Below are 13,466 nucleotides of genomic sequence, written 5' to 3' on the forward strand. Positions count from 1 at the left end.
GAACCCCACTTCAAGTGGGAAGATGGCCTTTTTCAGGGCTTGCTGCAGAGCTTGCTGCAGAGCCAGCTGCTCTGCAGCTGGAGAGGGTCCATCAGGTGCTGCAGAAGGAGACACGCTGGGCAACACTCCAAGGGAACATAGCACTGCAATCCAGGATCCTTTCAAGCACCTGGCCAGCCCTGAGAGTAACTGCGCTGGCCTTACAGAGAGCTCAGCTGGCTGTGGGGTCCCAATCAGTGCCTGCAGTTTCTCCATGACACTTCTTCCCTCAGCACTAATGGAGCGGCACATTGCTGTCATCCCTCTGCCAGGATCCCTTTTTTTTTTACATCACCTGTCAATCTGACATCTCACCATGTGCAACCACTTCTTCGCTCACATTCTGATGCTGGCAAAGACCTCCTGGAAGCAGTCTGTGGTCTAAGGTGGGAAGGCCCGTGCCAGGGACCTGCTGGGCTGGATCTCCCTCTTGTGCTATTGCTGGGAGAGACACTTGGGCAGCGAGTGGCACTGCAGCTGATAGCACAGCTGTGCCAGAGCCCATGGGCCAACAGGACATGGACACCAGGGCTGTTGAGGATGGGCAGGAGCCTTCAGCTACAGCCTTCAGCAACACAGGGCCATCCCCTCATCCCTCGTTCTTATACCTGTTCTTTGTATTTCATATTTTTCCAGGTCTTGAGTGGATTTGAAATGACTTATCCCCTACAAACTGTCTAGGGAAGACTTGGGCTTTGCCTTGGTGTCCCCAGCTAAAGACTCCCTCTAAATCCCTTCCTGGGATGTATCCTCTGCCTGATCTTTACATTTCCTCTGTCCTCATCTCCTTGAACAACCTGGTTGCAGTTGCTGCTCATGGCGTAGCAGGAGGAGTGTGGCAAACTCACCACAGGGCGACACACATCTTCCCAGCTGGGTCTCCCATCCCATGCTGCACTCAGGGATTCCACAGCCCAAGTCAGGCATGCTACAGCAGGGCTATGACGACAGGGAGTTAATAGAGAAGTCACTGAGCCCAGATGCAGCATCCAGCTGCACGGCAGGAAGAAATGCCAAGCTATAAACCTGATGGCTGAGCTACAGGCTGGAACAAAGCACCAGGGAAGCACCCGGGGCAAGGCAGAGCAGGACCAATAGAGGACATCACAGGACCTGCCTTGAAATGCCTTCTCTTGCCCTCTATTTGGACACATGTGAGTGAGAGATTGAACTCAGCTTCAAGAGGTTACAGCAGTGCAAATGCCCTTCCTCTCCTGCAACCTTTGCCAACTGTCAGTGATCCTTCAGGCAGCGCACCTGCTCCCACCAGAGGGAGCAGATTCAGTAGAGGGTAGCAAGGAAATTCAGACTGCCTTCTGCCTTGTATTGAAAACCATAACCCCAGCCATTGCCCAGTCAACCTTGGAACCTTCACAGCATGGTGCTGCTTCCGTCCGCTGTTTGCTGCTGCACACTGCTGGGTTGGATGGAATATAGCTAATTTACACCAGAATAAAACCCACTCTATTTCACAGCTCTGGCTCTTTGAATCACCTGTCTGAAGCCTTTCTAGAGCACAAACTCTTTGTAAGGTCACTGGGCAATGATTTTAACCTGTAGCCAGGGTCAGCACACCTTGCTTTGCCCAAGACCTATGACATGTTCAGCTCCTGTGATGAAAGGCAGCTGTGAGGGGAGAGCACAAAACCTCTCCAGATTGGAGCTGGCATATATCTAGGTTCAATTCCTTCCCATTTACCCAGATCACACTCTCTGATATTACTACATATTATTCTCCTCCTATTGCAGCATGGTGAAGGTCCTGCTGCAGAACCTACGAGATCCAAGTCCTTGCACAGCACTAACGACCCAGTGACAGAGGAAAGCAGTCCTGCTCTCTCCCCATCACACCCTGCACACCTCCTCCTACAGTCAATGGGAAGGCATGACACGGCCATCAGCAAAGAGGCTGTATCGCACTAAGGTCAGCTTTGGCTTAATGAACCATGGCTGTTTAGATAGTTCAGACAAAGCAGTGACTTAGAAGTAGGCAGGGTGATGAGAAGAGGTGTGTGAGAAGCATGGTCTGGTGTGGGCTTTGCATCTAACTCTTTTTGCCTTCTCTGGCTAATGGCAACAACACAAAACCCTGTAGTAATGGGGTGAGAACAAACTGAGTGATGACTGTTTGCTTAGTGTGTGACTTGTTGGATAAGCCCACACTAACCTGGGAGGAAAAGAGTTGGTTAGCTGGGTGATTGAAACAGCAAAGCAAGTCAATGTAATCAGCCCAGCCCAGCCGGGAAGTGCAGTGACCAGGCAGTGTGCCAGCTCCAGAGGCTGTAGTGGTAGGTCAGAGCTTACCTATTTGAGGTGCAGGGTACCCGTAGTGCTGCAGTTCATCAGTGTCCTCTCGCTTTCTGTTATCTGTGGACCTCAGCGATTGGCTTCTGGAATTATAGCGTCCATTGGCTATGGCAAGGTAATGGGTCATGTAAATACACTTTGGTTCACTCTGCAAGATCTTTCACTACAAAGGTTACACGTATAAACAACAGCAACCTGCAACGTTCGGTTGACACGATCACCTACTTTCCAACCCCAGCACCCCTGGCCACCAGAACTCCCCAGGACTTTAGCACCGAGCCAACCTGTGAGGCTCAGTCTGGCTGGCAGTTCAACCCCTTGTTCTCAGTGAGAGCTGGGACCATGCAAAATATGATCCCTTATGCTTGGTCTTTAATAAACTGCAATGAATTTCTAGAGTGTCTGTACTCTTTGCTGTACTTGTGGAGGATTTAGCTTTTTCAGATGTGCTGACAATGAATCCCACCATCCCTGGCAGTGTTTTGAGATCTATGGGGATGATGGGCAGTATTTTTTGGTGGAAAACTCTGCCTTGCAACCAACATCTACTTAGCAATGCTCTGTAGAGTAACCAGAAGATGCTGAGTGGAGCAGGCAGGTGAGGGCACGTGAAAAGGGATAGTTCAAAAGGATGTGTCCTTCATATGCTCTACCCTACCACCAACAACAAGAAGTAGTGAAGGTCTGGTATCAACAAAGTGACATGTACCAACAGAGCTATGGCTGGGCACCTTTCCAACTTATGTGAAAGAGCAAAGCTCCTAACCATAGTGTCTTAACTGAAAATCTCCCACTGAAGACCATGATGTTGAGATCAGAAGGTAAACAATGCATCCACTGTAAAGTAAAGGCATTTAACTCCTGATGGACAGCAAACACCCCTGTTCTTTCCAAACACACACTTCTGCCAGCTTTGCGTTTGCATCTCATGTGGATCAGCCCTGAATTTGCTATGAGGAAAACTAAAATTTCCATTCTACTTGCTATTGGGCATGTTGCAACCCTGGCATGCGCACTTCCTAGTAAACAGAGAAACAACCAAGCAATAGCAACCAAATCCCGCCCACCAGTACTGCCTGCTGTAAATCAGGAGAGCTCAGCTGACTCCACCTCAGTCATGCAGAATAGCAGAGAGCAGGGCTGAGTCTAAGTAATCTGTGATCTGGCAACCAATTTGTTTCCAAACACAAAGTACCAGACAGAGGATCTTTTCCCTCAAGGAGGTAAAACAGTCAGATATCTTTTCAAGAAGTACAAACTGCCAAGAGATGAAATGGTGACAAATTTGATCCCGGAACCCTGAGAAAATTAATAAAGGTTAATGAAGCTTCAGTATGGTGGCATGAGTCTTTATTGCCATCCAAAAAGGGAAAGCAGAGGAGAGAAGAATGATTCAGACAGTGCCTGCCAGGAGACAGACTTCATATTCAGCAGCTTGGTTTGTGGAAGAGGCCCATCTAGTTTTTGAAATTGTATTATCCCCCATTACTGTTGCCCAAACGCAGGACTTAAGGAATCTAGGAAATGGTCACAGCAACTCCTCCAAACTTTCCCAGCACCAACTAGTTGCACGGTGCTGGCTGGAGGGGACAGGATGGGGCAGTCACTCATCTTCCATCATCAAGGGAAAGGCACCAATAGCCAGACATCAGGACTACAAATATCCTGATATTTGCATACACCTTGTTTTTATCTGGCTCTTTACTGGAATAGAAAGGGCACATATCTTATGTTCTTAACAGCTACAAAGTCAGGGGATTTTCCTGTGTGAGACTCAGTTTTTAAAAAATGTTAACCTCTAACTAGGTTTCCAATATCCAATGTCTTGAGTTTGCTAAGAGGATAGGTTCATTTAGTCCGATATCTGTGACACATCACAAACCCTGCTCCATTCCCATCACCCGTTGCTGGCTATACCCATGCACTTTCATCTGCTCTGATTTAAGTCCTCTTCATGAAAGCATACATGCCACAAGAACACACAAAATCTCCATCTGCAGTAAATCCCAAAGGCTTCCCAGAGATTTCTTCAGGCTAGGAGGAAAAATAGGGTCTGGGCAGCAAGGGCTAGATGCGGAGCTTGGATGGCTTTGTCAGGTGCCCAGAGCAAGGAAGGTGACAATCCCAGAAGCAGCCAGCGAGCATGGATGGATGGACAGAGAGACAGGAAGCAGGATGTAGGGAAGGAAAGATAAAAGAGCAAAACAAAAGTTTTAAATGCAGCCTGGGCATCCTGGACCTCCGCGCTCCAGTTATTTGGGCCCCATATTACAGATATGACAAGCTTGTGCTGTGGTTGATTATCCTAATTAAAGGCAATCATGTCGAATGGCTGAGTGTGTGACCTGTCCAGCTTGCTCCAAAGCTCCCCCAGCAAAGACTGCCTCCAGACTTATGCTGGCATTGCTCCATTGCAGCAAAAGGCTACCTCTCCTTTGGAAAAGGTGTTGCAGAGAAGCAGATCTATCTCCGTTTAACATGGAGCATGGCTTAGATTTAACCTGGAGAGTTGCCTTGAATATATGCAAAAACCTACTGTGATTCTGGACAAAGCAGGGGGAAGCCAGGTCCTTTATGCACAACGCAAAGTTGGTACAAGCGATGCTTTGCTGTGGTTTTTATGCACCTGAACTTTATGGGGTGGAGGCCACAAAATAAAAACAGTAGGGAACTGGAGAGATTTCAGCAGCCCACTTCCCACAGCAGGATCAGTGGAGACGAATGGTGCCAGGATCAAAGGAAGACCTAGACTTGATTTACATCTCTGCTGTATAAATGCTGTGATGATGGCACATTTTTGAAATACCCACCTCAGAGAAGTTATCAGGAAGGCTAGAGAAATAGTGCCCATTATGGTTGAAACACGGAGACATTTAAATTGCAAGCAAAGGCAAGCATATGAGATTTTGGAAGAACGTAGCTCAGATGTGGATGGGGAGGATGATCTTGCGAACATTTAGGAAAGGGAGGTCCCGTTTAACCAACCTGATCTTTTTCTATGACCATGTGACCCACCTTCTGGACGCCGGGAAGGCTGTGGGCATTGTCTATCTGGACTTTGGGAAGGCCTTTGACACTGTCCCCCACAGCATTCTCCTGGAGAAGCTGGCGAATCATGGCATAGACAAGTGTACTCTTCGCTGGGTTAAAAACTGGCTGCATGTCCGTGCCCAGAGAGTTGTGATTAATGGGGTGAAATCCTCTTGGCGGCCGGTCACCAGTGGTGTCCCTCAGGGCTAAGTTTTGGGGCTGGTTTTCTTTAATATCTTTATCAATGATCTGGATGAGGGGATTGAGTGCACCCTCAGTAAGTTTGCAGACGACACCAAACTAGGTGGGAGTGTTGATCTGCTTGAGGGTAGGAAGGCTCTCCAGAGGGACCTGGACAGGCTGGATCGATGGTCCAAGGCCAACTGTATGAGGTTTAATAAGGCCAAGTGCCGGGTCCTGCATTTTGGTCACAACAACCCCAAGGAACGCTACAGGCTTGGGGAAGAGTGGTTGGAAAGCTGCCCGGCAGAAAAGGACCTGGGGGTGTTGGTGGACAGCCAGCTTAACACGAGCCAGCAGTGTGCCCAGGTGGCCAAGAAGGCCAACAGCATTCTGGCTTGTATCAGGAATAGCATGGCCAGCAGGAGCAGGGAAGTCATCGTGCCTCTGTACTCGGCACTGGTGAGGCCTCACCTCGAGTACTGTGTTCAGTTCTGGGCCCCTCTGTACAAGGGGGACATTGAAGTGCTGGAGCGTGTCCAGAGGAGAGCTACCAGGCTGGTGAGGGGTCTGGAGACCAGGGCATATGAGGAGAGGCTGAGGGAGCTGGGCACGTTTAGCTTGGAGAAGAGGAGGCTGAGGGGAGACCTCATTGCCCTCTACAACTCCCTGAAAGGAGGGTGCAGAGAGGTGGGGGTTGGCCTCTTCTCCCAGGTGAATAACGACAGGACCAGAGGAAATGGTCTGAAGTTGCGGCAGGGGACGTTTAGATTAGATATTAGGAGAAATTTCTTTACTGAAAGAGTGGTCAGGCACTGGCACAGCCTGCCCAGGGAGGTGGTTGAGTCACCATCCCTAGAGGTATTTAAGAAACATCTAGATGTGGCACTTCAGGGCATGCTCTAGTGGCAGATATTGTAGGGGTTTGTTGTTTTTTGTGTGTGTGTATGGTTGGGAGTCAATGATGTCGAAGGTCCTTTCCAACTATGAAGGTTCTATGGTTCTATGATTCTATGATGCCGGCAGTAGTGGGAAGAAGCAGCAGGTGACCAACACTTCCAATAAGAACACGTAATGTGTCAGACAGCACCTTGCAACACAATCAAGGGGAAAAAAATGAATGCAGAGACTTTACAGTGGTGTGGGAGAAGGTTTTAATGTTCAAGCATGTCTCACCAGAGCTGTACACTCTTTCATCTATACTCATCCCCCAAACAGAAGGGGCAAAGAAAATAGCAGTATCATTAAAATTGTTCAGGCAAATTGGGGTGGTAGAAATGAAAAGGTGGACCAGAGGAAAGAGTGGAAAGGGATGATCAAAAAAACCCTTGAAATAGGGTAAATGTATCTCTGTGTAATAAAACCAAAGGAGAAGGTGTTGGTGATGGAGTTCTAGGGGCATCTAGCAACTGCTAAAGGAGTAAAAATGAGGAGAGCAGAATCTCTAACAACCCCTAACAACCAAGATCTCAGTGGATGTAGAAGAGGGTCATTCTGGAGGCCACTTGGATATGTGGCAATTGCACCACTTTAGGAAATGGCCCAAACCATTTTGGTTTGAACATCTGAGACTTGTGAAAATGTCACTGGGTGAGATACATGACTCTCAGATATGAAAGGTCTGAAGCACCATTAAAAGGGGGGACTGGGTGAAGTTTCTAGGGGCAGCAGCAGGTACCTACAGGACAAGGTGCTCTTTCAGCTTGCAGTGAATTCTAGCCCAGGGAATGAAGATGCTCTCACACATGCACAGGATATTTCAGCCTGGTGGTTGCAGCAAAAAGGCTATTTTTGATGAAAACCAGGGGCAGCAGAGAATGAGACTGAGGTTCAGTCTTTTGAATATCATGTGGAACATGTGTTTCTTCACACCGTTAACAGTTACACAGCTGAAGGGCTAGATCCTGGACCTGCTTGATGCTGGAAACCCAGCATGGACTGGTGTCACACTTCTACACCTGAGGGCAGGATGCAGCCACCCCTTTCCCAGCCATGGGAGAGATGTATCTGCCCAATCTGCATATTCATAAATGTCAGAGATGCTTTTGCATTGCCTCTGCCAGATGGAATGGCAGGATTTCAGCTGGCTTCTCTGCCAAGTTTCATTCCCCAGGAATAAATGCAGGCCACCTATGTCTCTGATTGTTCTTGCATTTCTCTGCCACTGTTGAATTCCAGTGCCAGGGTCAGGCCTGTGACATCCCTCCTCTGCTTTGGATGTTGTCCTGCCATGTTGCTCATTCAGGCTCCCCACCACGACTCTTGCCATGCCAGGTTGTAAGCAACTACATCTTTTAGCACCAAGCAGCCAAGAGGAGCTACCAGAGCACAATGGGTGTCCCCGTCCATCCAAAGAGGGTGGACCTGGAGAGCTTCTCTGCAAGCACTTGCCACCACGCTTGGGTTGGCTTTTATTTTCTCCCTCTGCAAAACAGCAGCTCCTGGCCAAATCCAACAGATGGAGGAAATCTCCCCTGTCTGTGAAGGAGAGGAGGATATCAATGGGTCCTTTGCCTCTAGCAAGGAAAAATCAGAGTTACAACAAACACTGAATGTTGTCCTTCAGATTATGTCTCTCGAGCTGAACAGCTGCCATGAAAAAAGGCTCTGTCTAAGCCAAGCTGCTGGTACCAGACAAAGTTTCCTTTCCAGTTTGGGATGGGCGTTCGTTACAGGTTTTCTTCAGTGTTTTACAGCTTTGGGTTTTGCCCATGGATATAACTTACCTGACTCACTTGCTGTTGGGCTTGGGTAGGTATTCCTGGGGAAATTAAGCCAGACAAAAATCATCAAGTGAGAGATGCCATTACATGAAACAGCAGAGATGGTGGTCCAAGCAAGTAGAAAAACATAAAGCCCACATACAAGTGGCACCTGTGGAGTCCTTCAGCCGTCCCTGTGCAGTGATTTGAAACAACACTGTAGCCTCCAGACATGTTCAGGATCAGCTCTGGGACCCACATGGCCATACCTATATTTCAGTGACCAAGCTGCCAGAAGTCACACCTCTTGCAAAGCCTGAGAGCCATCATCCCCACTGCTGCATACTGAGACCTGCTGAAGGTCCACTTTGGAAGCGAAAGGATGGCAGGACCTGGAGAATGTCCACCTAGGAGAGGAGCTGCGTGACAAGAAAGGTTAGATCCTTCTAATGCGTTTGCCATGGCCAGGCAAAATAAAACAACAAATGAAGCCCTCACAGATCCTCCACAAAAGTTCATCTCAGCAGCTCCAGGGAGCTGAGTGGCAGCACCCAAAGTTTTTACCAAGGAGAACCTGTCCCAGATGCGGTATCAGACTAAAAACTCTCACTGCTGCTGGAGATCCAAATAAACAGCTAAAACAGTCCTGCTAATCAGCTTACAAGCCACTTTGGCAGAAGCAAGGAAGGAAAAGCTGAAGAAAAGAGATGAGCTTACCCTTGTTTTGAAGGTGGTTGTGATTTCTGTGTTATTCTAACCTAACTTGCTTGGCCAGCAACTGACTTTACTTTTCAGTGGTGGTATTAGTTTCCTTGGACACGTTTCAATTTACTCCCACAGCAAAGAGGAAAACATCAGAGCGCTCATCCCTGTTTTGTTTTGCTCTTTTATCAGGATTATAGAAGGCCCTTTGGTCAAGGAAAAGAGTATTTTTTCCTGTTTGTTTTCTACAAGAAAATTAAGGTTTCAGCTACTCCACTATACTTAGAGAGCTAGTCAGGTATTATTACAAGCTACTGAAATGCTGCACAATTCAAGACAAAGATGTTCTTCTGTCTATTTCTTCTTTTCTTCTTTTTCTTTTAATTTAAAAAAAAATTAGAATCTATTTAACTGCAGTGTATAAGGAACGCTTAGGAAAATAACCGTTCAAGCGGAAGAATGAATATCCTATTCATCTCTAACAAATCTATGGGCAAAAGTCAATAAAAGAATAACAGTGACACATTTAAAACAGAAGGATTTATATTCTACCTTTCAATCCTATCAGATTTTGGTACAGATCACAGTAAACAGAAGGAAATGATATGTGCAAAAAAATTAAAAGCCCTTTCTGGGTCAAAAGTGCACCTCTCTTGCATGAACCTTTGCATGGCTGCAAAGGCAACAAGGGACAGATTCACTGAGGAGCCAGTTCAGAGCCAGATGCACAGCTTTGGTAGATATGAAGAGCTACAGGTTTATCTTGAGGTAGGACACAGACCCCAAGATGTGCATGAACAAGTCTTAAAAGATTAATTGTTCATATCTTCTCTCAAATGCTTTCCAGCTTGCCAGCATGAATGCATCACAACGGGGCTCAGCAGTTTGTCTGCTAAGAGGCCCTCTGGAAAATTAATCAGAATTAACTTATTTATTTCAAAGGGATAAATCAATTTGTGCTGCCCCACTCCATGGGTATACTCTCTTTCCAAACTAGGGCCTTCCACTTCGCTCAAGATGATCCTTTCTTCCCAAATAAGCTCAGCTGAACTAACCACAGTGCAATTAGGAGCAGGAATTGACTGGGTATTTAATGGAAAGAGGACAGGAAGATAAGTGAAATAATTTACTGAATCATAGCCCGCCCTGGGCACAATCAGGCTTTTCTGCACTCAGGATAGGCTTTGTGTTGTGGAAAAGATGAGTGAGTAAATAGTGAATACATAGCGATTCATCCTTTACTGCTGTGCTCTGCGCAACAAGTGGAGCTGGAAACCCAATCCAGACTTCCAGTCTCCATGGCTGCCCACCATCCTACTTCATCCCTCTTTGCCACAGCCACCTCAAGAGATCTATCATGAAGAAGAGCAAAGTTTTGCCCCTGGGGCAGATCAAGGGAAGGTGTTATGCCCCTTGCTTAGTGCTGGTGAGGCTGGACCTGGAAAACTGTGTCCAGTCTGGGAACTCCCAGTTCAAAAGGGATGTGAAGGAATTGAATAGGTCCCATGGAGGTCTTTAAAGATTATTAGGAATGGGGATGGAAGTCCTGCAAAGACAGTTTGGGGAGCTGGGGTCTTGAAGCTGCGTGGGTTGCCCACTGTCTTTTCTCTCCAGCACAGGAAGAGCACTCTAAAGAGTTTCTTTGCCTGTTGTCTCATGTGGACCCATGTTCAAAGAATGGCCACACCTGCAGAGCCCTCTCTATCCACCCACAGTGACATCTCCACCTTCTTCTCCTTCACAGAATTATCCACCAACACCGTTGTGGCTCTTCCTACAGCTCCATTCAGGCACACTCAAGTCCCACAGCTGGACCTCCTTTCAGGTCCAGGTTCCAGATCTTTGCCCACAGATGGATGCACTCTTACCCTCACTGCCCCACGTCACACTTGCGTTGTGACTCCAAAGTCATCAGTAAGTGTGGGGGACACAGATTACATTTCCCTAGTGTTAGCAAACCTCAGAGGAGAATTAGCAACTGTGAGTCAAGGAGATGAAATTCAATATACTAGAAGGTTTCATTAAAAAAAAAAAAAAAAGCCTAATTGCAACATGATTTAAATTTATGGAAGTGGTAAAAAATGCATGAAATCATTTTAGTTCTTATTAGACGAATATATTTATGTCCCTTTATTTGAACTTCCCCTTTATCAGGAGATACTTCCCTGCCTTTGAAGGCAGCTGAACTTTCCCTAGTTATTTGACTAGTCAGAGGAGTTATTCAAACATTCTCTACTATGAATTTGAAATAAAAAGAAGGGAATAATTATAATCAGCCATTTGCTGGGCTGAGCTGCTTCTGCTGTTGTTTGTTTTTTCTCTTCATCCCCCTCTCCACTCAGCTAATGCAAAAGAAGCACTTGGGATGAAAGTGCTGCAGGTCACCATCTCCACCCATCAATATCTCCCTATTGACTGGTGTTGGCAATTTGTCCTCTGCCCTCTGGAGAAGAAGACCTGGAGAGAGCCTGCATTACAGGAAGAGAGTGGACCATCTGCCAAAGACTTTGCCTTGCTCAAGCCCTGTGTTTTGCCTATCAGCCAAATCTTTCTCCACATCTTAACGCTGTAGGCTTCATTTTGTAAAAGAAAGGGACAGCAACAATTCTCTTGACTGGGAAGGTGAACCAAACCAAAAAGGTTAACATCTCTCTTAGCTGCATGCTTTATTTATTTTTGATAGAGGTCCCAACTATCGAAGAAATACCTTTAAGGGTGTACATTTTGCCATTGGTGGCGGATTTATCACCAGCATATGAATACTGCTTATAGATTCCTATAGATTGACCCCTATTCCATGGGGTAAAGGGCTAGATCTGCAGGTGTGTGTGCGTTGGAAGACGTGTGTTAGCGTGTGCATGCGTGACCGCAAGACAGGCAAGGAAGGGCAGAGCCATGCACAGCCAAAGTCTCATGCTCCCATGAGGTTGCTCCTCTGACACAGACCTTCGGCAGTTTCACCGTGTCTCTAGAGCATCCTCCATTATTTATGGTGATGAGGTCGGGCTCTTCCCGAGAAGAGCGACCCGCTCGCACACGTGCAAGGGAACATGCCTCCACTTACTATTGCACGCCTTCCTATTGCACAGCCGTCCTTCCTCCAGGACTCCCTCGCAGACAAGACCTTCATTGGGAAGGGGTTTGCAGGTGCGCATGCGGGTCTGCAGGCCTCCCCCGCAGTCCTTGGTGCAGTCACCCCAAGCCGACCATGGGTTCCAACCACCTGGACGAAATCCAGAAAAGCCCCGTCAGCTTCAGTGAGAGCCCAGCACCCAGGAAGCCACGTCAATGCTGACCCGGTAGACCCTAAAATGTACCCACTGCCAAGACACAGAAATGGGATATCTTTGAATTTGGTAGGACTAAACACCACAGAGTAGCCCAGAAAGTCAAGAGACAGGAGAGGAAGGGAGAAGCATTGTCTTTTCATTGACTTTTCTTCACCTGTTTCCTATCTCTAAACAGGGACTTTACCTTCCTGGAAACCCTGCCTCATTTCTAACTAGTTCAGCTCTTCCTGTTCTTGCTGCAGCAAAGAAGCCCTCTCCTCTGAGAAGACCCTGTGCCCATTTTGCAGCCTGTTGGTTCCTAACCCCAGAAGGCATTTGCAAAAAACACTTTGAGATATACATCCAGCATCAGTGAGGTTGTCTCTCCACCCTCTTCCCCCACACAAATACCTGTGCCTTTGTGGAGACAACACAAGGAAGCTGGAAAGGAGTAGGGGTCCTAGAACCCACACACCCCACAAGGACACTCCTTTTCCCCACACTGCAGATTCCACCAGCAAGAGAGAGGCATCACTTTCAAGGACAGCTTTGGTGGGGGAAAGATATTCCCCTCCAGCACCCTTGCAGCACCCATAGAGAGCAATCTGTGAGCATCATAAGATGAAGGTGCTTTTTGGCTTTCCTTCCCAGCCATGCTCAGTGTTGGTGTCAGCAACACACAGCTTTCCCCCTTGTACCACTAGCTACAGCCCTGCAAGCTGATGGATCCAGCAAATCCCTTGCTGCAGGGATGATCCTCCCACTTGCAGAAGGGAAATGTTGAGCCTCTGCAGTCTTCTCCACCCCACATCTTTCCAGCTTGCTGCCAAGAACAACTGGCCCTGGTGGGATGTCCATAAATGATGTCAGGATGGACCATGAAGGCCATCTCGAGCTGGCTTGCCACACACTGGCCAAAGCCTTGCAGCAGCGCGCCTGCAGGGAGCCCAGCAAGGCTTGGTTTTGTGTTGTAAAAAGACAGCAAAGGATCCTGCAGGCTCTTCAAGTGATGGATAAGCTGTCACATCTCTCAGTGGTCAGTTCACTCCTCATTGGCCATATGCAGCAAGCTAAAATCCGCTCTGTAATAGGTCCCTGCTTCTAACAGCTGGTGACCACTTTGCCCACCTGCCCATCGTTTGCCCACCTCATGGGAAGGAGAAGAGGTGGCCCTTCATCCCAGAGGTTACCACTTTCAGATGGATGCTTTTCCTGCTGTGCATTCTCTCATTACCCA

General features: G+C 47.6%; 1 protein-coding gene across 1 annotated transcript in view; it reads right to left on the minus strand.

The window, feature by feature from the left end:
- The window catches only part of ADGRB1 (adhesion G protein-coupled receptor B1), a 211,657-nt gene that overhangs the window by 154,978 nt on the left and 43,213 nt on the right, over window positions 1-13,466 (minus strand). Inside the window, exons 2-3 of the mRNA XM_054191453.1 lie at window positions 12,025-12,183; window positions 2,344-2,451 (exon numbers count right to left, since the gene is read on the minus strand). Of these exons, the coding sequence (XP_054047428.1) occupies window positions 2,344-2,451; window positions 12,025-12,183 (267 nt within the window). The remainder of the gene's footprint in view (window positions 1-2,343; window positions 2,452-12,024; window positions 12,184-13,466) is intronic.

Source organism: Rissa tridactyla, chromosome 2, assembly GCF_028500815.1.
Source record: "Rissa tridactyla isolate bRisTri1 chromosome 2, bRisTri1.patW.cur.20221130, whole genome shotgun sequence".
In the NCBI taxonomy this organism is placed as follows: Eukaryota; Metazoa; Chordata; class Aves; order Charadriiformes; family Laridae; genus Rissa; species Rissa tridactyla.